Here is a 26,984-nt window from a genome sequence, read left to right on the forward strand (position 1 = left end):
TGTGCCAGTGCTTGGTCACCCCCACAGTGAAAAGGTGTTCCCTGCTCTCAGGCAGGGTTTGATGTGTTTCAGTTCATGTTCCTTGTTCTTGTGTTGTGCAGAGCTCGGCAACACCGTAACTCAGATTGCCTCAGTGAATGTGAACATTAGCAGTCCTGTGTCATCTCTGCTCCTGTTCCCCCTCTTCAGGGACTGCTCAGCAGTCCCTTTGCCTTTTGGGGGCTAAAGCCTTGGTTAGGGGGGTGCCTGTGCATTGACTCACATCCCTGATCTGTTCCTTGGTCCTTTTCTGCACTTGGTAGCAGAGAGCACATTCTCTCCAGCCACACTTCTGCCTGTGCTGAGCTCACAGTGGGAGCTCAGGGGGCTTGGGCAGCAGAACCCCAAACTTGGCAGTGTCCAGGTCTGCAGGATTAGGGACAGCCTAAGTGTGTGCTGTGGAACAGGTTGAGTGTGCTGTGCACACACAGGGGATGGGTCTGGATCTCAGCTGATCCTCCACATGACAGGAGGCTACAGGGCTTTCCAGCTGGATCGGGAGTTTTGGGTGCAGGAAAAACATGTTCAGAGCAATCCACGTGGGCAGCTGATCTGCCTTCCTGGATGAGAACAGAGCCCACCACCTTTGCCTCTGGCTCACCATTATGCATTAGGAGTTGCTGCAAGTGTCTGTCGCCTTTGGCTCCAGTCCTTATCCATGCCTGGGCCTCAAACCAGGAATGCTCAGACTCCCCATCTCAGCAAGCTAAATATGAGGAGTGTTCCTGCACTGATGAGTGCTGCAGGTGACAGAACCCCCCCCACCCCCGCATTTGCAGGCAGGTGCTGGGGCTGGGAGCAGTGGAGGTGTTTGGGGGAAGTTGCAGAACCCAGGCCCAGCTCGGGGCAGGGATAGGTTGCAGCTCCTCTCCCAACCACTCTTATTTAACATCTGGCACTGGGAAAGTTCGTGAGAACTTCTCAGTTCTTGTAATCAGTCCTCCTCACAGTGTTTTCTGGTTTTAACTAAAGTATTATAAAAGAGCACTGACTCATTGAGAGTTTCATTAAAATTGTGTGAGTGTTTGTAAGTGAGGTTTGGCAAGGAAATTAAAACCCACTGTGCATTTCTCCTTCCCTCACGTGAACCACCCGACTTTCAGCAGGAGCAAAGTGCTCCCACAGCAGTGACACATTTTGTTTTAAATGTCACCACTCACCCCAGCTGAAGGTGACTTCCTTCCCACTGCAGCCCTGATGTGAAATGCAGCCTGGTGATGTGAAACACAGACCAGTCCCATGCACCAATCCAGGAACAAGCCCTGGCTCAGGAACCACACTGGCTTCAGGCTCATCACAGCTCCAGTTGTGCTGGGCAGAGCAATGGCAGCCAGCAGGACAGTGACAGTGACAATGCCAGCAGTGCCAGTTGCAGCAGGGATGAGGGATGCTGCACAAAGCAGTGCTTGTGTGTTGGTTTAGGGATGGAGAGTTTTGTTCTACTGATAGGTTTTATCGGTTTATTCGACCTTTTAATCAGAACTTAGATGGATTTTGATGACACCAGAATAAAGATGTTGGGAGGAAAATCCAGCCCTTCCTTCTAGTTTGACTTGCTGCTGAGCACAGTGAGGCTGTCAGCAGCACAGGGACCAGGCAGGGCAGCTGCTGGAGGCTCAGCTGATCCAGGCAGGCTGTTCATCCCCATCCCAGGCCCTGGTTGGGCAGTTCCTCAACCTCTGCTCTCACCCACTGGGGTATTTCAGCACTTGTCCAGTTATAATTGTTCTGCCAAAGCCAAACCACAAAGCTTGTGCAAGGAGGATCCGATGAATGCCACCTCAGGCCTGGGAGATGGTTGAGGTGATGGTCCTCCAGCTCTGGGTGTTCTTGTGATTCAGAGAGGGGTTCCTTGGTTTCTCATGAGCCTGCCCGTGTGGTGTGTTCAGTGTGAGGGGGGCAGGATGGGGGGCAATCCTCTTCAGCACAGCACAATCGAAGCAGGAGCCCAAGCTGGGCTTGAGAATGACTGGTCCCTCTGGCCATTCTTTCCCTCCTCACACCAGAGCAGTCACTCCCTTGAATTCCATTCCTTTCTTCTTCTCCCTCTCCCAGCTGAATGCACTGTGACAGAAAGGCTGTGACAAAGTTCCCACATTGCAGCAAGCCCCTGCCAAGGTCACCCCTCTGCCAGGAGCCTCTGCCAGGACTGCCACTCGCCCTCTGCCTCCCACCTCTTACCACAATTCCCACCTGTCTGGGCTCTGTTTGGCTTCCACCATCCCACCAAAGATGAGAGAAATCCTTTGAATGAGTGAGCCATAAACAGGGCTTTGGCTGGCCCTGGAGTGGTGGAGTGGCAGGACTGAGACCCAAGGACTGAGAAAAGAGAAAAAAAATAGAAGAGATTCCTGCCCATCCTCCTCCTGAGCACTTCCACTGCGTGGGATCCAATGGACTGTTGGACAAAAATTAGGCTTTTCTCAAGCCCTCAGGCTATGGGGAGAGGAGGGGGAGCCAGGCTGAGACCACCGAAGAGGGGGCAGCTCCCTCATCCCTGTGAGTGTGGAGGGAACAACTCTGGAGTAAGTCCAGGGATGCCAAGGGCTGGAGCCCCTCTGCTCTAGAGCCAGGCTGGGAGAGCTGGGGGTGCTCACCTGGAGAAGAGAAGGCTCCAGGGACACCTCAGAGCCCCTTCCAGGGCCTAAAGGGGCTCCAAGAGAGCTGGAGAGGGACTGGGGACAAGGGATGGAGGGACAGGACACAGGGAATGGCTTCCACGGGTAGAGGGCAGGGATGGATGGGATATTGGGAAGGAATTGTTCCCTGTGAGAGTGGTGGGAGTGGGTGGTCTGTGACGTCCCCTCCAACACAAATTATTCCATAATTCTATAAAAGCATGGCCCCTCAGTCCATCCCCTCTCCATCCATGAGTGATTCTGCCATGCTTTTCAGTCCTTCCCAGGGCTCTCTGGCACGAGCAGCCACCAGGAACTCCCCGGGGAGCCGCAGGATCCTTGCAGGCTGAGGGGCACCTGTGGTGCTCGCTGGGCTGGGGAACATGGGTCAGTGAGACTGGATTCATTGGAAACAGCCGGGTTGAGAATATCGATGGTGAAATGCCCAGCTCTGGAAAGATTAGCAGGATGCTTTGTTCGTTCAGCACAGGGATTTGTCAGCAATGACGGCAGGGAGAGGATCCTGAAATTGGGTTTGGGAGTGGTTCCTCAGGGATGTCAAGCCAATGCCAAGGGATTCCAGTGGAGAATATCCAAGAGTCCTGGGTACAGGCTCAGCCTGGCACCTACAGCCCCACTGCCATCGTCATTCCTTAGGGACATGCCGGATGTCACCATGACTGCCCCCTGCCCCACCGAAAACGGGGTGCACACACCTCCCACCCCAAGAACCTGCTGCCTGCTATACATGGATGCTCGCCCACCTAGATGCCCCCAGATTGTGAGTGCCTTTGTTTCTGGATGCCCACCCCATATCTGGAGGACACCTCTATGCCCGCCCTGCCTCCCACGTACGCACCCGGCTGGACATCTCTCACACTTGGATGTCCCCAGTTCCTGGGTGCCGCCTCTTCTTGGATGCCCCACACATCTGGATGCCCCCCCATCTGGATCTCAGCTCACATGTGGATGCCCTCCCTTCCTGGATGACACCTGAGTGCTCTGCATACACGGGTGTTCCCCAATCCCGGGTGCCTCTCCCCACGTCGGGTGCTCCCCCCACCCGACTCGCTATCCCACCATGCCCCGCTTCCCGCAAGGCACGCCGGGAGCTGTAGTTCGCAGCCGCCCAGGCATCCGCTGGCCCTGCCCCTGAGCTCTGAGAGGCGCGTCGGGGCGGGGCGCTTCTGATTGACGTGTGACTAAGCTTATGGAAGCGGCGGATTTGTGGAGGAGGCTGGGCCATTTCTGATTGACGCACGGCTCAGCCTATGGGAGCGGCGAGAGCGGGACCCAGGCGCCGCCTGGGCTCGGGCGGACGCGGCGGGTTCGTGAGGTGGGGGCGGCCCGGCTCGGCTGAGGTGGGTGGCGGGACCGGAGCTGGGGTTGACCCGGCGCGGTGTTGCGGCCCGGCCCGGCGGGGCGGGGCGGGCTCGGGGCCCGGTGGGGCGGTGGCGCTTTGTGCGAGTGGGAGGGCGGAGCGGGGCCGTGTCAGCGGCGGGGGCGCTGCGGGGCCGGGCCGGGCCCTTCCTCCGCCTCCTCCACCTCCTCCTCCTCCGCCGCAGGTCCCAGCGCGGCCCCGGCGGAAGATGCGCGGCTGGCGGTGAGCGGCGGCGGGGCAGAGGCCGCAGCCAGAGGCTGGCGGGCAGAGGATGCGGGCCGGGCCGCCCCGCCGATGAGAGGCAGGATGGGCACCCAGGGCAGCCCGGTGAAGAGCTACGATTACCTGCTCAAGTTCCTGCTGGTGGGCGACAGCGACGTGGGGAAGGGGGAGATCCTGGAGAGCCTGCAGGACGGCGCCTCCGAGTCCCCCTACGCCTACAGCAACGGTAAGCGGGGCTGGGGGAAACCGGGCCGCAGGACCCCAATCGCTGTCACCTCCCTCCAGCATTGCTGTCACCCGCATCCCGCGGGGACCCCCGACGGCGGCCGTACCCCAGCGCCGAGCTGGCGGGCAGGGAGGGGTTGTTTTGCTTTTTCCTTTGTTGTTTTTTTTTTTTGTGGGTTTTTTTTTTTTTTTTTGTTAACTGGGAGCGCAGCGTGTGGCTGGCAGCTCAGAGGCCTCCTCAGCTCCTCGAAATGCCTCAAATCTGGAGGAGAATGTGGGCAGAGGGGCTGGTGTCTGATGTAATCCCTGGCTGCTCAGCCGGACCCTTCCCAAGTAGTCCTGCTCTCAAGGCAAGGCTGCCCTCCCTCTCCTCGGCTGCCACCAGGACCGAGCCGTTCCCAGAGGAAGCAGGGGCTGTAACAAAAGAACTGGAGCCTGATTCCCAGCCCGGAGCCGCTCTGGCTCGGTGGCTGTACCGGGAGCGGCCGGGTTGGCTGATCCGCCTCCTGCCAGCATCGAGGTACCTAATGGAGCCCATGACAGACCATTAACTACGGTATCACAAGCCCGTAATTAAGAGCCAAGGAGTAGCGCTGTGCATTTCCTGCAGTTACAGTGTAGCACGGCCTGGCGGGGTGCAGGTCCTGCTGTGGGTTTCAATCTGTCATCCTTCCCCTTCTCCGTGCACAATAACATCCCCAAGGGATCAGAGCCTGCGTGGTCGCTGCGGCCCAAGGCAGGAGCAGGTGGTGCCGAGTTTTGCCTGTATCAGGAACCCGAAGGGAATCGGGAGCTCCTTGGTGCTGTGCACTGGCCACATTCGGAGCTTGCAGAGCGATGTGGCTCCGACCACACTCTGTCCTTGGAGCCACCACCAGCTCCCCAGGAGCTGATGCCAGTGCACACCTGCTCCACGGAGATTTACCGGGAGGTGGTGACTCAGAAGTGGAGCTGCCTGTGAACTGGGAGCAGCGCTTTAGGGAGGAGAAGGCGTTGGTTTCGTTCATCTCCTCGGGTGTCTGGCTGGGCTGGTGTGGTTTGCCTTCGAGGAGGTGCTGGGTGCTTTAGAGCTTCCCTGAAGGGAGTTTATGTTTCTGGAGAACCTGCCTCACCTGGGAGCTGTGGAACTGCTCCGTGGGGTTGGTGTTTACTATGCAGAGTGAACAGGGTGGCTGTTTTAAGTGAAGTGTTACGTTGGAATTGTCTCCTGGTTGAAGTGGGTTTGAAGCAGACAGAGTAGGAATAAGGAGTGAGTTACACGGTGTCTTTAGTATAGGCATGAAACCCAAGGAACAGGGATTTTGGCTGTGTGTATAGATCTTTTGTCTCAGAACTCACGGTTTTGTAACAGCTAAATAGCAGCATCTTTTGTTGGAAAAAGAAATTTCAGTGAATAATTTCAGAACCTTCCCTTGTCCTCCGTGGGCAATTGAGCCCATTTCTAATTAGAGAATTAGGTCACATACTGTTGTTTCAGAGTAATATATACTCTGATAGTCTCTGCTTCTGTTGATTCTGGGGAGCGATGCACCTTTAGGATAATCAGCTGGAGTGGCTTTGATATCCAAGTGAATTTGATCCTGCTGATGCTGCTGACAGCCTTGGCAGTGGAACTCCCTGTGTCTCTGGCACAGCTGGGACGTGCTGACAGGGCATGCTGCTCCCCTGCCCTGATACAGACCATCGCCTGAGCAAAGGCTCTTGGATTTTGGGAACAGCTCAAGCCTGGCATCTTCTTTGACACTTACCTAATGCCATCCCAAAACAGCAATGCCAGAATGTTATGTGGAGGTTCTGTTTGTAAATCTTGTAAGCACATTGTCCTAGTCCTCATCCCCTCCCAGATCCGCATTCCAATTTTAAAATGAGTGTTGTATCATCTGCCACTATTTTGGTCAGTGCAGAAAGCACAACTTGCCTGTGCTAGTGTGTGCTTTGGGCTGCTCTTGTGGTGGGGACATCTCGTGTGGAGCTCAGGTCCCTGACCTTGGCAGGCAGGGGAGAGAGCATTTGCCTTCTCTGTCTGGTTGGGGTCTGCTGCTTTTACTCTGTTGTGTGGAAACAGTTGTAAGCAGCCAGGTTTTGTGATGCAGTGTGGAATGGATCATCTTTCCGGCTCAGGGAAGGCACACCCTTAGAAGTGAAGCTCTGTAAATGTAGCTCTGTATTTTAGCTGCTGTTACCCAGCCTATTAGAAAAGGGATTGAGGGATTCCTTTCTACTCTATGGCATCTGGGTGTTTGATCAGCACACAACTGAGAGATGAAAAGCCCTTTTTTTGTTGGCTTTTAGGCACTGTAAGCAACCTCTGCCTGCCTGTGTCCAGAGTCCAAGAGCCTTGGATGCAGTGGGAGTTGTGTCTGTCACACAGCACTATAGGTGCTTCTGTCCATCCTTTTTAAGGATCCCTGAACACAAGTGTCACTTCTCAGCACAGCCTTGGAGATTGGCACCTCGTTCTAAATCGGGCACGTCTTAAATTAGCCCCTGCAGTTCCTATGGTGCATAGCAAGGCCTCAGCAATGTCCTTTCTTTAAATTGCTGGCAAAATAAACGTGCTCTGTGGGAGCAGAAGTGGTTGTTACTCCTGGTGCAGGAGATGTGAGCAATGCCCTGACCATTGCTGCACTGAGTATGGAACTTTTAGTGACATAAGGGTGGCATTTTGCAGGGGAATTTGAGGTCCAGTTGTCACGTGTGTGTTCTAGGTTCTAGACTGATGCTGGAGATACAGAGCGTATCAGTCTCCAGGAGCATCAGCCAAGCACACTCCCAGTGAAGAACAAGGAGTGTTGTTTTTGTCTTGTGGCTGGATATTGTAACTGATTTGGACTTAGCTTTTGCTTTTTCTTGGCCATCCACAGAAGACCCTGAATTAAATCTTCCTACTATTGTTTTGACAGGGAGAACATTAATGCTCTTCTGGGCTTCCAATGTTGTCCTTCTTCCCAGTTTTCACCCTCCCTTTCCCAAATCCGTAGTTGTGGAGGCAGGATGCTGTTCTTAGAGCCTCACTGCTGCTCTGGACAGCTGGAGGATCTCACCTGGGAATCAAAAATGCTGCATTTTTCCTGAATGCCCTCTGCTGTCAGCACTGCCTCCTCCTCCCCAGGTGCAAGGAGGGGCTGCTCTAGCCCCTGTGCCATGAGCCATGGGGTTACACCAGACTTGGAGTGAAACTGTGCTTTACTTGTGGATATGAGTCTCCTACACAGATCACTTTGGTCTTTAAACAGCTCACCTGGGGTCTGTCCTCATCCATCCCCAAGTACTGAATCAGGACAGAAATGTCTGTGCTCACAAGGTGGTCTGGGACATGAGATGTGGTGGAGCTGCACGTGAAAGTAGGGACGGTGTGCATGCCATGCGTTAGGGGCACGAGGCTGCTCCTCACCTGAGGGACCCGTGGCTTTGTCACCACCGTGTCACACATCCACTCTGGGAGAGCTGGTTATTCATGTGCTGAAATGATCTCACCCAGCAGGTTTGTTGGCTTGCTGGAGCAGGCAGCCCTGAGCCCCAGCTGAGTCAGGGCAGCGCTCTGTGCTCAGCAGACACCAGGGATGGTGCTGCCCTATGGGACAGTGCAGGTGCCTCGGAGCAGGGCTAGGGCTGGGCTCACCATACAGACCTGAGGATGATGTGCTCCCTCCTCACATGTTGGGCTTTTTCTGTGGCTGCCTTCCCCCTCACCTGCTGCTGTTCCCACAGGAAAGCAGGAATGTGTGTTAGAGAGAGAGTAGAGCGTGTTTTGGAGCAGATGGCTTTGACTGGAAAGGGGGTGGATTTTTATTTTTATTTTCCCTGTCCTCAGCTTGTATTAAGAAAGTGATGAGGATGCAGCCAATGTCCTCACTCTGATCTTGCAATGAGCACACAAAAGCTGAAATGAGAGCCCTGCCCTGCACAGAGTTGGTGCTGACACCAGCCCTAATGCACTGAGCCCCAGCAGCTCCTTTCAACCCTGTCCCTTGGCTGCGTTTCAGTACTTTATTCAAGCACCATCCTTAGGTGCTCTGTATCTCACTGCTATGCAGACCCAAGGCAGTGTTAGGGAAAAGGCACCTGAGGTGCTCAGTGCAGTAGCTGCTGACGGGTTTTACGGCTCAGGTGAAAACTGGATCTTTCCCAAGAGCTCTTCCCCCTTAGCAGAAGTGCAGGAATTCGGCTCCTGGGCAGCAGCAGCAGCAGCAGCAGCAGCAATCCCACTAGGGCTGGGATTCCATGCCAGGAGCAAGGGCTGGGGCAGTGCAGCTTCCTGGGCAGGAGGAGCAGGAGAGGCAGCTGAAGACACTGCCCAGCCCTCGGAAGTGGTCGGTCCCCTCCAGCCGCCACTGTTTGCCTGGGGACTGCTGTTAATTACCAGGTTGTTTATTTGAGTGATCTACAGCTTTGGATGTCTTTTCCCTCTGGTTATTTCTGTGCAGCTGTCTGAATCTGGAGATCCCCAAGATGTCTCTTTCAAGTCTTCCTTTACAGCAGTTCCTCTCCCAGTATGTCCTGTGGCCCCTCAGACACCACTGTGCAACTAGAAACTCCTCTGGTAGTTCCATGCCAGCCAGGAGATAACCTGTCCCACAGCGGCGTGCACAGGCAGGGAGTGACGAGACACTTTGTGTCATCCTGCTTGCTGCTATGGAGGGCATGTGAAGGGATGTTTCCCAGTGCTTCTGCTCCTGGCCTGCTGAGTTTCCAAGACTGACCATGAAGATGGTCTCTTGCTTCTGATCCACAGCCTCCGTGGTGCTGCCGTGTTTGGCTGCAGGGCCTGCTGCACTGATTCACTTTTCACAGCCTTTAAAAGTGTGTAGCTGAGCAGCTCTGCTCTAAACTTGAACTCCTGTAAGCACAGGACCTCTCTTGATACTGGCTCACCCTCCTGAGCAGACAAGAATTGCTGGGTGACCCTGTGTACAGTAAAACCTCAGACAAGGCCAGCACTGATGTAGTGGCACCTTTGGGGCATAGACACGAGAGCTGCAGGTGTTGAGCACAGGTTTCAGATGGCAGTTGGTGCTGCTGCGCTGTCAGGGCTCTCTTTGGCATCAGCAGGGAGGGAGGCCTTGGTTCTGGTGCTGCTTTTCTGCCTCCTCCTCCTCACATGGCCCAGTCCCACCCCCGGAGCAGCACTGTCCCTGTCGATGGTGACACGAGCTGGTTGGGCTGCCCAGCTGCTTCAGCTGCTGCACACCAGTGGAAACTGCTCTTTATTTTCTGGCAGGCTGTATTCTTTGGAATAATGTTTGGAATAATGTTTCAGTTTGAGGCTTTAGCACTCTGATGCAAGGAGGATTGAGGCAAAGTGTTCCAAGCGCAGCCCAGCCATCACGTTCCTGTAGTGGCTGCACAAGTGATGTGCAGGAAATGTTTGAGCTGGACTGTGCTGCTGGAAACCTCTTTGGATGCCTTGCAGAGTGGTTGTTGCAGCAATTCCTGCTGTCTGCCAGCACTTGCATCAGTGTCCTTCAGGGATGTTCACTTCCCTGCCATCAGAGATGCAAAGCTGATCTCATCAGAGCAGGCAACTCATAAACAGCTCCAGCATGTCTTATTTCTCCAGTGTTTACTACATAACCTTTGAGTGAAAAATAGTTTGAAAGATACAGTGCTGAACCTGCAGCTCTGCTTGTTGTGGGACTAATCAGCTGCGATTTAAACTTAAATTCCAAAACAACGCCAACAAACAAAAAAAATCCCCATCAAGCCAAAACCCAACCCCCAAACTGAGTGCCTGGCAGGTTTGGTGTCTCTCTAGTCAGGATTAGAGGTGCACAACAGCATATGTTGTTATGTGTGCAGAACTTTTGAGGAGGGTTGTGTTTTTGTTGGGATTTTATAAAGCTGGGGACCTACTCTGCAAAGTTCTGGATTGCACTGCAGTGTTCTCACCACCTCTAATCCCTCTATAAAAGCTGTGCTTTTATGGCTGTTAACGTGTTCCAGAGCTCTGAGTGCACAAAGGTGATGTGAGCTGAGCAGTACAAAGCTGAAATGGGTGGAATGTTCTTCTAATAACTGAGATTAAAACTTTCTCTGTGTTTTTTGCTTGTAAGAAGCAGGCAGGTTTTGCTCTCTCCAGATTCCATGCCCACATTGTCCACACCTCTCCTGGTGTGGGGGTTTTTGGTTGGTTCAGTATTTAAACTGCATGGAAAGACCATGGAAACTAGTCTCCTCCTTCAGCTTTTGTTTCCAGCTGTTCCCTGGCATGTTTTCCTCTGCAGCCTCGCTCTCTCAGAACAGCAGAGCATCTTTCCATTGCACTTGAGAATAGCTATGCTCTGAGCTGAGGCTTTGAGCCGTGGTTTTATAACCTTGCTGGTTAAAATCTGACTTTCTTTCCCTTTGCCCTCGCTGTCCCCTGGCACTCCAGCTCGAGCATTAATTATTTCATATCAATTCCTGTGTGATTGCAGGCACTGGAGGAGGAAGGAAGCTCCAGTGTGAAAACCTTCAGCTTTGTTTTGCTAAAGGCTTTGCTGTAAGGTGAGACTCACCTGAAAGAAAATTACCGTGGGGCGCAGAGGGTGGTGGCTCAAGGCAAGAAACCTCCATCAAAGAGCCTGTTTCCTTCTGCAAAAGTTGTAGTAAATAGTAAGGTTGCAACATAGCTTGGAGATTGTTTGTTCCTATAGAGCTTCTATTTGCTGAAAGTATTTTTACTAGCCACAGCTTTTTAGATTTTCTTCCTCTTTTCTACTTCATCTTCGTCTCATTTCCATTGGCCCGTTCTAGACATTGTTAGATAATTTAAAAACATTGACACCTGTTCTCCTATAAATATAACAACTGAAATTCTTAATGTCCTGTATGTTCTGTGCAGTATCAGGCATTGAACTGGGACAAAAGTCCCCGTGCAATTCAAACATAATATTTTCTGCTTAAACCATCTGTGGTTAAGGAGGAGACAGGCAGAAAGGGGACACTGAAAGGACTTAAATGGCAGTTTAATAGAAGGTTCTGAGCATCTTTGAGGTAACCATTTAAATAAAATGCAGAGTTTTTTAAAAAAATTCTCTTTTTTTAGGGATTTTTAACTTGTTTCCGGCCCAGCTGCTGAGTTCTTGGGCCCATTTGGGGGTTTTACTGTGCCATTTGCCTCTCTGTGCAGGTGACTGCCCCTGTTCCCTGCTCTATCCTGGACACAGAGATTTCCCTGCCTTGTTTCCTTTGGTACCAGCTGTAACAGCAGCTGTAACAGGCCTTCTACCTATGGTTCTGGAGTGGAGGTGTGGACTGGAGACACACCTAGATGGAAAAAAACCCAACCAAACAATGAACGAAGAAAACCCCCTAACCCCATTTTGCCCATCATTTATTTAATCTTACATCCTCTCTTGTTCCAAGAGTTGTTATTTTTCTTACGTTGTCAAACTGCCTGAGTAACTTGGTGGTAAAATCTATCCAGGAAACTGCAGGCCTGTGCTGTGGCACAAGGAAATGAAACTCTGCAGGATAGATCTTACTTGAGGGCCTTGCCTGTGCTGCTCATCCTGCAAGCAAATTTTTTTGCTGTGGAACACCTCTGTGGGTTGAGACACACTTGTGTTCATGTAGGGCTCATCTGTATTAAAAGGCTGAAATTCAATACATTCTTCTAATTTAAAAATGTCAAATGCTGGCTTTTCCCTAGTGGCAGCAAAAGTGATCTAGAGAGGCTGCCAGGGTAGCTGGAGTGAGATCTTTGTCCTGTAGGTCAGGAGGGGACCTAGGAGGCTCCAGTTCGGGCTTTGAAAACCTGGTTTCAGACTGGTGAGTGCTGCTGTGAGGGAGCAGAGTTTGTACAGGTGTGTAGTGAGATGCTTGCTGTGCCAACAGAGCCTGCCCATCCTTCAAGGACAAGGAGGGAGAACTGAGCACACTTGCCATGCACTGTAAGTCAGCTCCCTGGAGATTTGTTGTCATTGGAAACAGCACATGGAAAGGTGAAACCACTGTGAGCAGCCATCCTGGTGCTTCCAGCGTGGAACAGTCCTTTCCTGGCATAGGGCTTAAGGTTGGTGCAGCGAGACCAAATTTGGGAGCCAGAAAAGTTCCTGGGGAGTGGAATCTCTGTAGCTGTTCTGGGAGCTCTGCAAGTGTCTGCTTAACCTGTCTACACCCAGCTGAAGAATGCAGCTCTCTCTGGGTGTTTGAGCGTGGAGCATTGATCTGGAGATGCCGGGATGGGGATCCCAGGGATCAAAGCCAGCCCCTGCACGGTCCCTGAGCAGGTATGCACCTGAGCCTGGCATGCACCATGCAGGCTGCCCAGCCATGGTGTGGGGATGCCATGAGGGTCTGATGCTGCAGAGCAGCATTTCCCTGAACGGTGTCCACAGAAATGTAGCCATGAAGGGGTAGGATATTAAAAAATATTTTGACAAATGCTTGGATGTTTTTGGGTGCCGGAGAATTTTTTTGTCTCCAAGCAGATCTTCATGTTTGTACGGTCATCCAGCAACAATGCAGACTGTTATGGTGCCCTCTGATTTCCCTCACAGGCTGCCTTTGTTTCTGCATGCAGCTGTGTAGTTTTTATGGAGATCTGAACTGCAAGGCATGAAGAAACTCTTTTGTTTGTTGTCGCTTCTGTGCATAAAATCATTCTTGATTTTCTTCTAAAGCACAAATCCACTTCACATCCCTGATTCTGGACTGACTTTGGACTGTTTCTGGGATTTCCCGGGCGTCCACTGAAATTGTTGGAGCTTTAGGAACAGATTTGCTTCTGGCTTCAAATGCCATTTTCTGATGCAATTGTCCCCCCTAAGTGCGCCCAGAACAGAGTTCCTCTGTGTGAGGACCTTATAGCTGCTGGAACACTGCTGGGCTTGGAGCAGGCAGTGGACAAGAGGAATCTGCAAATCCGAGCTTCTTAGAGGTCTCCAAATCAGTGTTTTCCTTTTGACTGGTTACAAAACCAAACAAGCAATTATTTGCCAGATCCCCACCTACAGGTCCCCTAAGCTGGAGATGAAGATGCCTGGGAACTGATGTGAGCAGACTTCCTGTGAAAGGTTTCCGGGCTAAATGGAAATCCCTCTCAGTTGAAATGAGGTGTCTATGAATGGAGGGTGGAGTATGTTTTTTCAGGAGAAAATCTACAAATCTGGGTAACTACAGATAATTGAAAGGCGTTTGTTCTCTCTCTCTCTGTTTCAACATGTGTGTCAGTACGAGGTGCTTTGCAGCTCCTTGGGTTTCTCACAGAGCTGCCAAGCACACAGCAGCTCCCAGGGGCTGGCAGAGCTCACAGAGCCGGCGCTCCCCTCCTGCCCAAGGCAGCTCCCGCTCATCTTCTGCACACCGAAATCATGGAAGCTCTTGTTGCATCCCAGCAGCGATGGTGGATTGTGTGTGAGCTGCCGTGAGCAGGAGGGGATGAAGGAGGAGCAGGGGGCGGGAGCGGCGCTGGTCTCCTGCATGCCCAGTGGCAACCGAGACCTCTTGATCCTGTTCCCAAAGCTCAGCTGTAGTGCAGGACAGGGTCACAGGGGTAAAATCACGTGCTTGCTGACCTTCAGTCCCAGCTCTGCAGGCAGGAACTGGGCTGTTTTGCAGTGATGCTGTTGGAGATCTTCTGTCATCCTGCTCAAAACAGAGTAGTGATACTGTGAGGTAAACTGTGACGCTGAAAGGCACGGACTTGGGATGAATCCACGTGCCTTTGGTTGACCCCTGTTGTGGGTGATGATAATTTGTTTCTCTCTCTAAAGAGTAGGTGATTGAATGCATGACTCAAACGGATGAGCTCATGTGTTGTTTGGAACGGATTTTTCCCGTGGCTCACAGCTCTGAGCTGACTAGTTAAATTGCCGCTGTTAATGTGCTGCTGTACACACTTTTTAAGGTTGGGTGACTTCATCAGTTGTTATTTGAATAGCTTGAATTATCTTTTTTCATCTGGTATGTTGATGCCCTCATACCACATTTTTTCTGAACAATTTAGTATCACTTACAGATGGCAGAGACAGTAACTACTCCTCTAAGTGCATAGTAGGAGCTGGGGTGGAAGATAATGCACCTCTGGTGTCTTCTTACAGATGTATCCTGTCTTTAAAGTGCTCATGAAATGAGAGGATCTCAACCCTGCGTCTGTGGGTGCATGCATAACCTGGGTGCTGGCCCCAGCAGCTGCCTTCTGCCTGGGAGTGGGTTTTGGTGTTGGATTAGTGCATTTGGTTAAACCTGTTTGCTCTGAACATGCTTTCAGCAGCTCCTGGCCACCTGTGATTTCCATGCCCGTCTGCCTCGTTTGACTAGAAGTGAAGCAACAAGTCTTCCTCTATCAGCTTTTGCCCACAACCAGCCAATTCTGAGAGGTGAATTCTACCCTTTTACTCACAGGCTGGTGCGGGCTTGTAAAAAAAAAAAAATCCAAACCAACAAAACCCCAAAATAAGACATTTTAAACCACATTTACAATGTGTACTGGCTTTGTATTCTGCTCTTGGAGCAACTTGGTCACTGGCCTCAGTCGCTGTAGGTGACATTTCATGACCATCCCCACCATAAGCAGTTTTTAAACAAAAATGTTCAGATGTAGGGTGTGATGAGAGGGACCAGTGAAGCTGGAAGTGTGGTCAGTCTTTTGAAATATGGTTCTGCCAGAAAATGAGTCCCAGGAGGTCAGTGCCCACTTTAGTGTGAGGGAGAGCCTGTGGAGAAGCTGATGAGTTTGGATGGCCCTGGCTGTGTGGCAGGAACGTGCTGTGGAGCTGCTCTGCAGTAGCTCTGTGCCTTACCTTGTGTAGTGCTCCCAGTACACCCCCAAAGCTGGGCACTGCTCTGCTGGAGAGGCTCTGCTGGAAACTGCCTGTGGGTAACACCCTGTGGCTGGGGGGCTGTTTCACTCTGAAATAACCTCACCGGGAAGGTGTTGGTTCAGGGCTGCTCTGAGCTCCTCTTCCAATGTCTGTGCTGTCCGGATTCCTGCTGTGAGCCCTATGTGTGAGTGTGGTTTGCTTGTAGAGGTGATCTGGGGGCTTTGCCTTGATTTTGGGGTGAGGCTTTTTGCATGCTGAAGACTGGAAGTGGGAGTGATGTTCTTATTCCATAGCTGATCTGCCAGCAGACCTGGAGCTATTACGTTCACCTTTTGGCCTCAATTTTGTGACCTCCCAGCACTTCTCCCTCCTTTGTTCTCTTGGGCTTCTTGAGGATAGGACTTAGCTGCATGTGGCTGCTTCTGCCTTTTCTTCGTACTCAGCAGGTATGTGGGTGTCTGGCCACTGGCTGCTCTCCCCCCACAGTGGTTGGAGCTTTCAGGAGGATCTGGGCAGCTCCAGGTGGTGCCTGCGCACACAGGGGCGAGGCTTTCTATGCCCCAGCCACATTAGTCATGACTTGCAAAGGCATGGATCATCTTGGGAATGGACGGGTAACACCTTGAAAAGGTCTGGTAACATCTGTGACACCCAGGGACTTGGTAGAATAAACAAGTCACCTTTGGACGCTGCTCGGGTATTGCTGGCATTTGGGATAAATGAATTTCTGCACTAATGGCCTTAGGCTGGACTTAGCAGAGCACAGAAGGGCTCCAGTTCCAACACAGGCAGAGGGGCAGCCTCTGCACTGTGTGCAACACAGATTGTTTTTTCCTTTTTTAGTCCAGCAGGAAGGGTGGCACAGGCCCTTTGGAGGGAGAGGGAGGGACCTTTAAGCAGTTTGTCTCTTGCATACACACCAGTAAGATGACAGCTGGTTTATGTGACAGAAAACATGCTGATATGTCCCCAAAGGTGTGGCAGGGAGAGCCTGAGTGACACCCAGCCAGGCTCTGCCATCTCTACATGGGGGCTCAGAGAAGGGGACACCCTGACTGGACCCTCATGGAGAACCTGGCAGGAAGGGACAGGGCTCTCATGCATAGTTTGTGTTCTCACAAAAATTCACATTTTCTGTGGTTTTCTTGGCATCCACAGTGTTGTCTAAACTGTTGATAAGGTTTAAAACCAAATTTACCTATCACTTAATCACAGCTCCTGGAGTCCTTGCTGTTGAGAAGCTTCACCACAGATTCATCCTTAATGTTTTCCTTTTGCAAACACACAATAAAGGATTTGCAGTCCACTGACCCACTCTAAAGTGTTACTAGGTGCTTATCTACCTTTGTGGCAGTGAGAACATGCTAAGCCCAGCTGCACACTGGGTGATTGTGGCTTTGATCCTTCCCTGTGTAGTCAGGAAGGATTGTCACAAGACTCGTTACAAATTCCTGGCTGGATACTCTTGGTGTTAGCCTGTTTTATAATCATGGCATGTCTTGGAATGTGTCAGCTCCTTGCTGTCAGAGCTCTGCATCCCTTTCTCCCAAGGCTTCTCTCTGGTGCCACGCAGCACGACCAGCCCTTCACAGCTGGTTACTCAAATTCACTGTGAAATCTCAGCAAGTTAAATATTTGATGTGTATTCTCTATGTTTGCATTCCAGCCCTGTGCTCTCCCCTCTTCCCAGCAGCCAGTGGTCAGTGTGGCACTAAACCTACAAACCTTTAGGGACATCTTTTAAGAGCCCTAGACCTTCTGCACTCAACAGAGCTGATGACCTGTGAGCAAACAGAAGAAGCTGCAGGTCTTTGGGGGAAAATCCAACATTTTCAATTAGACATTTGTGGTGTGGTGGCTTCAGCTGCACTAATGACAATTACAAATCAAAGCCTATCACCTGGCTGGCTGGGTGAGGCACTGTGGTGACACTTACTGTGGTGGCTTCTGAACCAGTCGTAAAATTTCCCAGTCGAGCAGAGCGTTTCTGTAGGGCTGCAGCAGACCAGGCACAGCTCACCCTCAGCCCTCTTGTGAGTGCTCAGATGCTGTCAGAGTTGCAGAATGCAGCCATTCTGACATAATTATGTCTGTAGATAAAGGAACAATCCACTGAATTGCAGCATTAGTCAGGTAACAAAAGTCCACTCAGTTTATCTGATTTCTTATTTATATGATGCATTGAGTAAAGGCTTGGCCTTGGTTCATCATCATTGTATACCTCCAATTTTGCCTGTTGACCTTATGTATCACTTTGCAAGCAGGTTGGTTATCTTCTTTTGAATTATTAATAAATGAAACCAAATTTAATTTTTAAAAGGAGGAAAAAAGACGAGGTTGCATTGTATAGCACGTCTGTAAGCTGGGGGAACTGAGTGTTAATGAAGTTAAAATAATGTGCACTGGGATTTTTTTGTGGGTGGACTAACAGCAAGGTAGATTCTGAGCTCCCATAAGCAGAAACATTCGTGTAAGAAGTGAGGTGGCAAAAGTACCTTTGGCCAATCTGACTCATGCAAATTAAAATGACTGCAAGTTTCAAGGAGTCTCTCTCAGAAGGAAAGCAAGCTTGTCTTAAAACGATATCAGTGTTTCACTTGAGTACATGGATTTGTTTTTACTACTTTTTAATTTTTTCTTCCTTTGGAAAGAATTTAATTTTTTTCTTCCTTTTGAGCATCACCTAGGATGTCTTCTGCCCCAGATTTGTGAATAAATTATATTCTTCTTAGAGACACTGCAGATGCAGACTGGAGATGGTGCTGGTACTTTTGGGGAAGGTCTCAGGAACACCTGCTGATGGCTTGGTTAGCGTGGGATGAGCCCTTCATCCCTGTCACGGGGCGAGTCCTGGTTATACCTTCGTGATGTCTGTGTAGTTACAGGAATTGTTAGTTGGGCCTTGGCTCATTAGAGTATCTCTGGAGGAGGACACCTGATTTGGAGCAATAACTTAAAATGTGGTGTTGGCTCTGGCATTACCCTAGGAGCTGGAATTACCTTGGAAAGCTAAAGGAGGAAAGAGGCACGTGCTGCTCTTAGGTTTTGCTCAAACCTGCCTTTTTAAGGGGAGGTGCCCTTCTGGCCCCCATCCAGGCGTTAGGGCAGAGTCACCTGGTGAGTCTGCAACTGCAAACTTGTCTTCTTTTCTCTAAAACAAAGAACCCACACAAAACCCAGAGGCCACCGTGTTTCAGCAGTAAATATTTATGGAGCTTTATTCACTTGATCTATTTAAAGCAATTTTCCTGAGAGATCAAACTCTTTAAAGGGAGAGCATGAAATGCACAATCTCCCTTGTGTTTCTCCCTTTTCCGGTGTGACTTCCACATCCATGGATCTGCTTGGCTGCTGCCTCCTCCTTTGTGTTTTGGCTGCTCATGCAGACGCAGGCAGAGGTTTGGCAGAGTGGACACACACCTGTGTCCAAGCCATGAATTCCCAGGGGGAAAGGGAACAGCCTGGTACAAAGTAGTATCAAGTGCTGGGAAAAAGGTGCCATTTCTCTTGGAGGCGTTTTCCTTTTCCTATTCACGTGAAGCGTCATCTTTTGGGTGAAAGCTTTAAGTAAGCTCAGGTTGGGTGTGGATTTTCACGTGATACTGATGTGAAGTGTGTTGTGCTGGGCATGAGTAATTTGGAAGAGATCAGAGTTTCCTATAACACATCCTGCAGATTCCCATGGGAAAATGACTTGCTTTTTAAAGTTTTCCTTATAGTAACTGGCAAAGGAAAGAAAGGAAGGTTCGGGATTCCATGGAGCCTTGCATGAGACCCAGCTCCATGGAGGAGAATCGGGTATCTGATATCAGGCGTGGTACAGCAGATCCCTCTGCACAGTGCCCTGTGCCAGCTCGGCTCTCTGCTCCAGGAATGGGGCTGAGATGGCATCGGCATCAGCATATGCAGGAGTTAAAGTAGGGCTGGAAAAATAACACAGGAGTCGACCTGAACGCTAAATCCAAGAGAACAGCCCAGACTTGTTCTCTGAGCCTCGTTTGCTTTGTTGCATCATGGTAATATCGGTCCAGAAGGAGATCAGTTGATATAAAATAGGCTTTAAACAAGAGTGTTCTCTTTTCCCCCAGTGCCACTGCCGCGGGGCCGGGCAGGGCCGTTTCTCTGGGGTGTGTTGTGCTGCAGGAGCATCCCAGTGCTGGGGCTGGCCCTTCCCTGTCAGAGCAGTGGGATCGGAGCCACTCTGGTGCAGCAGTGTCCCTCCCGAAATTAGCCGCGCTTGGCTGTGAGCAGAGGTGATGCTCAGGTAGGGGAAACTCTGTTACCTGCAGAAAGGAAGTTCTAAAAACTTCCCTTAGCTTGTGTCTGAGCTGCCTGAAATGTAAAGATGGAGGGGCGGTCATGGTATGGCCATGCACTGCCACACTGCCAGCGGCCTCAGTGCAGAGGTGGCATCTAGTGGCTGCTGTGACCCTCTGTCCCCAGATACCTGGGACAAGGGGCGAGCCGAGGCTGAGCTTGAGCTGTAGGCTGGGCCTGGGGAAGAGAGCTCAGCTGCTCAGCTTCCCTGTGAGCTGTAAGTGGGGGAGTGTCTTGGGCTGCAGCTCAGGACACGCTTGTGTGTTACTGGGACTGAAATATAAGGGGCCAGTACTGGTGTTCACCACCGTGGCAAGTCTCATGATTTTGAGGGCATCTCTAATTGATGCAGATTTTGTGGCACCAGTGAGCTGTGGGAGAGCTGTGCTTGTGAACTGCAGCTCCTCAGTGCTACCCAGCTAAAACAAAAGACCAAAACCAGGGAGTGCCTTTGAGCTGTCCTGATGCACCGAGTGTTTATGGAAAACAAAAACTGACATTTTCTCAAAAATATTGCAGTTGTGCAGGTTTTTCATTAATGAGCTTATAGGCAAAGTTTTCCCAAAAACCTTTTGTAAATTCAGTCCTAGTCTCAGTTTGGGTGTTTGCAAGTTAAAAAGTGCAGCCCATTACCAGATACCAGCTTGCTTTTAACTGGAGTGTGTGTGACCTCCTTGGGCCAGTGTATGTAATGCCCAAAGACTGGTGTCCCTCTGCATTAAAGTATGTGGTGTAGTTTCAGATGAACATGGATTATTTAAAGCATTTCTCTGGTGACCAAGTCATGAGTTTTGAGGACAGGGAACCCATGTTCCTCTGGGGATGTAGGTTGGGCAGTTAGTGGGTGAGGAGCACAATGGAGACATCTGCGTATTTGACATTTCCATTAACAAGTTTCCTTCTCTTCTCAGTTAAGCTGAATGCTCTCACTTTTAAAAGCTGTAGTCAGGCAATTTTTTTCAGCTCAGGAGTGGTATTTTTGGAAGTATGTGGCCTCCATGCCCTGAAAACTGTCCCTGTCCCCCCTCCGTGGTGCTTTAATGCAGCTGCTCCACCCGTGCACTGCTGGCACTGAGGGTGATTTGGACTCTCTGCTGATGAGGAGCTCTTGTGCCTAAGGAGGGGGCAGTCTCTGGGGATTTTGCATCTGAAACAGAGCAATGGGCTTAATTAGCCCCTTCCCTAACAGCCCATCAGATCCTGGTTCAGGAACTGGCAGGAGAAGATGTCTGGATGGTTCCTTCTGATAGCAGAGCAGCCTTACTCCCACTGCTCCTCGCCATCCTGGGGATGAGGGAGATTTATATCTGCCTGAAAATAAATACAGATCATTCAATTGTCTCTGGAGGAAGATAAAATGTAAACTGCCTATTTTCTGTGATACAGCACTGGAAATAGTTAGAATTTAAGATAATTATTTTAATTGCTTTTTATAGCATCCTATGAAGGCTGAAATCTAATTCGTTTTTCACTAACAGGGAACTCCTGCGGGTGACTCAGAAAAATCCATTTGCTTTATTGACAAACTTGTCTGTTTGGTTGTCAGGGCAGTGTTCTCCTTGCAGGAAAAGGGAAATGCAGGTCATAACACAATCGTGTGGGGTTGTAATAGAGATTCAAAGTTTGATATCTGTTGGCAAGAAGAAAAACTGAAGTTGATGTAATTAGAGTGAAGTGACTCTGCTTTATTAAAAGGTTGTAAATTAGTTGATGCTTCAGTGGGTGTGTGGTAATGGTGCTCTGTGCTTTATTTATGCATCTTCACTACACTGGAAGCTTATTAACAAGAGCCAAGAAGCTGATTTTCCTGGACTCCTGGTGCCCCTTGGCTTTGGGAAGAAGGTGGGAGGTGCAGTTGTGCCCCTTGCCCTGTGCCTGGGGCTGCAGGGAATGCTGTGTTCTGTGTGGTTTGGGCCTGTTGCTTGTAAGGGGAGTTTTGTTGGGTTTTTTTTAAACTTCTCAGTCTGATTGTGAGACAAACTCCCAGTTTTAACAGATGTGTTGTGTGTCTGAAGGTAGTGGACCCCCCTTGTGTGAGTGAGTTGTGAGCTCTATGAAAAGCAAAAGTAGATGTCTGTGCTGCTTCTCAGCCCTTCCCAAGGGGGGAGTGTGTCCTGCATTACCTGTGATCCACACCCCAGGGCTGCTTAGAAGAAGAGACAGCAATCCTTGGACAGCCTTCCTGTAACATCTCCACAGATGTCCTGTGGCTGCAGGCAGTGGAGTTTGAGATGCTGGGACTGCAGGCTGATGTAGCAGAGATGTATCTAAATTGTCTCTGTGGCTCACCCCCCAAAAGTCTAATTTATCACGGCCATACGGGATAATGCTACAAATCACTGAATCTGAGAGAATCATGGAGTGATTTGGGTTAGAAGAAACCCTAAAGCTCACCTTGTTCCATCCCCTCTGCCATGGTCAGGGACACCTTCCTAGGTTGTTCCAAGCCTCATCCAACCTCTTCTACAGCTCAAGTTCTAAGTGTATTAAAACCACAGTGAAGAAGTCAGAATCAATGTAGGAGTTAATGGAGTTTTTAAGGAGGAGGGATAGAGTTCCATGAGAGCAGTCTTTGCCATGGAGCAGAAATCTCTTCATCTCAGGTCTCTGTGGCCCTCTTCAAAGAGGCAGCAGAGCAAGGAGGAGAAGACATCCCTTTTGGAAACATGAAATAAGAGCTCCGTGTGGGCAGAGCGAGGTTCTTGTGTGTCTCTGAAGATGTTCTCAGGGTTTGCTCAGCTTTTCATTGTTTTTCTTTCAGGAATTGACTACAAGACCACTACTATCTTGTTGGATGGCAGAAGGGTCAAGCTGGAACTCTGGTGAGTGTTTCTGAGCCTTTATAGCCCAAAGCCCGGGAGCTCAGGCCAGGTGAGTAGGGGCTGGGGGAACACTGTACCGGGCTGTGGAGAGCTTGGACCATCCCTGCATGTGTGATGGGACTTCCTGGCTGTTCTTACCAGAAAGTTACTCTGGCAAACAAGGTTCCTTTCTGTCAGTCAAGTAGCACAAGCACCATGCTGCTCTTTGCTGGAGTAGTCTGAATTCAGTTGTCATAACCATTTTCACCATTACTCTGTACTTGAGACCCCACCTGCATTCTGTTGTCCAGAGTTCCTGGTGCAAGGAAGACATGGATATGTTAGAACAGGTTCAGAGGAGGCCATGAAGGTGCTGCAGGGGCTGGTGCCGCTCTGCTCTGGAGACAAGTTGGGAGAGCTGGGGGTGTTCTCCTGGAGAAGGGTCCAGAGAGAGCTCAGAGCCCCTTCCAGGGCCTAAAGGGGCTCTAGGAGAGCTGGAGAGGGACTGGGGACAAGGGATGGAGGGACAGGACACAGGGAATGGCTTCCATGGGTAGAGGGCAGGGCTGGATGGGATATTGGGAAGGAATTGTTCCCTGGGAGGGTGGGCAGGCCCTGGCACAGGGTGCCCAGAGAAGCTGTGGCTGCCCCATCCCTTGGGAGTGTCCAAGGCCAGGTTGGATGGGACTTGGAGCAGCCTGGGACAGTGGCAGGTGTCTCTGACCATGGCAGGGGGTGGGACTGGTTGGTGTGTAACATCCCTTCCAACCAAACTGTAACATCATTCTATGATCCCATACAGCTCTTGATCGCTGAGGGGCTTGTATTGTTTTGCAAGCAATACTGTTTTTTCCTGAAATCCAAGGATGAGAAATAGAAACAAGAGAAGGAATGTAGAGGAATCAAACCAGTGAAGCCCTTAGTCCCTCAGCAGCTGGATATTTCTCAATGCCTTGAGTAGAAAATTAAAACGAGCTGTGAACAAATGTCACAGCATCAGCGTAGGGTGAACCCTGGCAGAGCAGGATGGACTGGAGTGACCAGGCACTGGGACAGAGATGGGAGAACACTGCATGGGAGGAGTAACCCCTGCCTTATCTGTCAGCACCAGAGGGATAGCTGGAGTCCTTCTGGCTGAGCTTTGTCTGAGGTCTAACTTGCTGAGGAGCTGACACAGCAGTCTGTGGAGGTGAAAGAGGAAGGGAAGGGCAGGACAGGATAGGTAAAGATAGGTAGTCTGTCCCTACATGGTTTTCACACAGATCTGGTAGGGAATGACACAGGTCCTAAAACATGGAGTTAAATATCCCCCTACAGATGCTTGGGTCAACTAACAGGAATATTAGTAACATGTCTGAATTGTTAAATGCAAATGAACTCCATGTTCTCAGCCTTAGTGACTGACTCTAGCAGTGTGTAGTTTGGTGGTTTAATTACACCCCTGTTCTCTGAAGCTGAATGTGCTCATTTTTCTTACAAAAAAGAACAGAAGCAGCTAATTTATCTCTTCTAGCCTCCATGTTTTTATGTGCCATTTGCATTTTTGTCTCTCTTGTAAGATGCCTATTTTAACATTTCGGCCCCAAGTGTGTAGTAACTTAGTGCTTCCCTCTTGAAACCATCTTTTTATACTGTAATTCTTGAGCTGGAGAGCAGCACAGAAACTGAAAAGCTGATAACACTGATTGATGATGCCTTAGTGTAATCTTTTACCATACTTACCAAGTATTTGATTATCTAGGGAGAAGGACATGTAAGCACATGTTAGATTGATGTCCAGGATCCTACAAGGCTTTAGATCTGAAAAAATGTCCTGCATGTGAGGTCAGTGTGTTTTTCCCAGAGCTGCAAATCTAGTACTGAGGGATTCCTCAGCCTTCTCAGTGGTCATTAAAGTGTCTTTTATCTTGGCCCAGGGAATACATTCGAGAAACACCATCATGTGTCTCTGGTTAGCCTGACACATTTCAGTATATCCTGGTTAAATCAGAATGCTGGGCTCTGATGTCTTGTTCCAGAAGGGCACTGAGAGGTGCTGGTAAGGTTGTCAAACTTAATTACACCTCGTCGAGACAGGACAAATGATAGTGCCTGAAAAGCCCCTTATTGTCACAGTGGTCTAGAAACACTGTACCCCACTCCTGTTCCTCAGCTTTCTGTAGGGTATATAGACCAGGTCTGTCAGGGATCGGGGTATAAGAAGAATTCTCTTTATTTTTGGTTAATATGTTTGAAAAATAAGTGAAGCCTAGTGCAAGGCAGTTTCTCCTCCTGTGAGTGGTCACATGTAGGTTGGCTGTTCTCCATGGCTGGGAGACTTCTACAGACTCACTCTAACTTTGAACTCCTGTAGACTGAAGGGAACTAGGCAGAAAATCCTTTGCCTAGGGAAGTAAAATGACTTATACTCTCACACATCATCAGGTAGTGCTGCAGCCTACTGGCTTGGGCTTGCACCTTCTCCGTGGGAAGCACTATGACAGTGACAACCTGTACGCAAAGGTAGAGGTGTACCCAGCAGTTCTTCCCCAGGAGAACCCACCATGCAGAGCACTTTAGGTACCATGCACGTCCTAAAGATCTGACAAGATCAACACTGATTTTTATTTTCTTTCTTTATGGCCAGTAGGAGATTTGCAGTATGGGAGTCAATTCAAATATCTCATCGGTGTAACTTTTCTGTGTTTTAGGGACACCTCAGGGCAAGGAAGATTTTGCACCATTTTCAGATCCTACTCCAGGGGAGCCCAGGTAAGTGCTGCTCTCAGGGCTTTGATGGGACACATTTGTTTTTCCTTTAGGCTGTGTAAGTCTTACCTGCCTTAGTAAAGAGCCCTGAAGAGGGATGCACTGATCACCAAAAGGATCTCTATAGATGACAAGAGACGCTGAATGTTGTCTTGTTGCCTGGGATTCTGTTCTTATGAAGTGGTGGGAGAGAAGGGAGTGAATGGCAGACTTTGCTAAACTCCTACAGAAGAGGTCTGTGCAGACAATATTCAGTCTTAATTTCTAGAGGAGGGCTGAGAGGTTTGGGTTAGAGAGGATGAGGCAATTCTCGCTCTAGATCTGCCTTAGCTTTAGTGTGGGAGCTCCTACTTTGAGGTTTTAAAATTTGTTTAAATATGGCACTGGCTTTCCCAGTGGAGTTCTTCCAGTCTGTGTTGCTTTCAAGTCAGTTCCAAAAATAGGGGTGGCTCCTACTTGCGTGTTTGAGGCAGACTTGAAACTAGAGCAGCTCAATTGGAACGTAAAGTATGTGTGTCCCTCAAAACATGAGGCAGAATGTTACATTTTGAGTTTCTCCTTTGGGCCCTGCTCTAGAATAGCATCAAGATCCTCAACAGCACAAAAATCTTGTGGTCCTCTGGAAAATTGGTGTTTAATAATGCTTTCTCACAGTTCTGCTGTTGTCCTTTTATAACATAGCAAGGTCCCTCCAGGATAAAATTTACCTAAGGTAAATGAGTTACTTTTTTCCCTATTGTTTTCAAGTTGGAAAACTTTGAAGAAAATTCCTCTTCTGTTAGACACTGATAGTCTGAGGCTGTATATCAGACTCCTGAGCATGCCAGTATCCTGGGAGATTCCCAACCTTTAGGAAACATACTTTTACTCAAGCTCTTACTACTCTTGGCTTTTTGCTCCTTGTATCTGTAGACCCGTGCTTTGCTAACTGGCAAAATCCATGTTGTTCTCTTTCTCTGACTTCCTGCAAATTCACTTGTGCTGTAGACATAGGAGCACCTCACCTGGGGTGTTGAGATCTCCCTGAGTCCTGTTTATTCATGTTAGTGCACATCTCTGATGGTCTGGATGCTTTGAGGCAGCTCCTTTGAAGCAGATGCAAATTTCCTGGTGCTTGCAGAAAAGTGCAAGGGAAGGAGAGTTGGAGTTCTGCAGTGAGAGAGTGCAGGATCTCTCGTTCACATGCTCAGTCCTGTGTGTGAGTTTCTTTCAGCTTCTATATTTCATTTTCTTTCAGCCTTTACTACATTTTAGAAAAATCTGGAGCTGCAATCACATAATCACAGTTTGCATTGGAAGGGACCTTAAGGCTCATCTCATTCCAGTCTCCCTCCCATGTGCAGGGATGCCCTCCACTAGACCAGTGTGCTCCAAGCCCCATCCAGCCTGGCCTTGAACACTTCCAGAGATCAGGAATCCACAGCCTACTCGTGGAGCCTGTGGGCTTGAGGCCACGTTGCTTCCCTCACCAGGTAGAAGTGACCAGAGCTGGTCAGTGTGGTTTTCTGGTGACCACAGAACTCAGCTTTGGTCAGGCTCTTTCTAAGACCTTGCTGTGTCAAATGCTCAGATCAAACTGGGAATAGAAAGCAGCAACCACTTTGTCCAGGAATGCCACCTGGGAGCTTTTAGCCCTGTGTGTGCAGCCACTGTGCGCAGTGGTTCCTCCCCTTGATGTGACGTGGGAGCTCCTCAGAGCAAGTGCTGTGTCTTGGCAGGGCTGCACCCTCAGAGCCTGGGCCCACATGCCAGAGCTTGTACCTCCTGCTGCCACAGGGCAAACTGGGACACAGGGCAAAGCTGAAATGAGCAGTGATGAAAACACTCAGATTGGATGGGCAGAGACACACGTCTGTCTGGAAGCTGCATGGAGCTGTGAGGCACT

At 49.9% G+C, this 26,984-nt stretch overlaps 1 protein-coding gene across 1 annotated transcript in view; it reads left to right on the forward strand.

The window, feature by feature from the left end:
• Positions 1-4,267: 4,267 nt before the first annotated feature.
• The window catches only part of RAB40C (RAB40C, member RAS oncogene family), a 36,190-nt gene continuing 13,473 nt past the window's right edge, over positions 4,268-26,984 (forward strand). Inside the window, exons 1-3 of the mRNA XM_014888549.2 lie at positions 4,268-4,486; positions 22,312-22,372; positions 25,042-25,102. Coding sequence (XP_014744035.2) covers positions 4,333-4,486; positions 22,312-22,372; positions 25,042-25,102 — 276 coding nt within the window. The 5' untranslated portion in view covers positions 4,268-4,332. The remainder of the gene's footprint in view (positions 4,487-22,311; positions 22,373-25,041; positions 25,103-26,984) is intronic.

The sequence above is a fragment of the Sturnus vulgaris genome, chromosome 16 (assembly GCF_052056855.1).
Source record: "Sturnus vulgaris isolate bStuVul1 chromosome 16, bStuVul1.hap1, whole genome shotgun sequence".
Lineage (NCBI taxonomy): Eukaryota > Metazoa > Chordata > Aves > Passeriformes > Sturnidae > Sturnus > Sturnus vulgaris.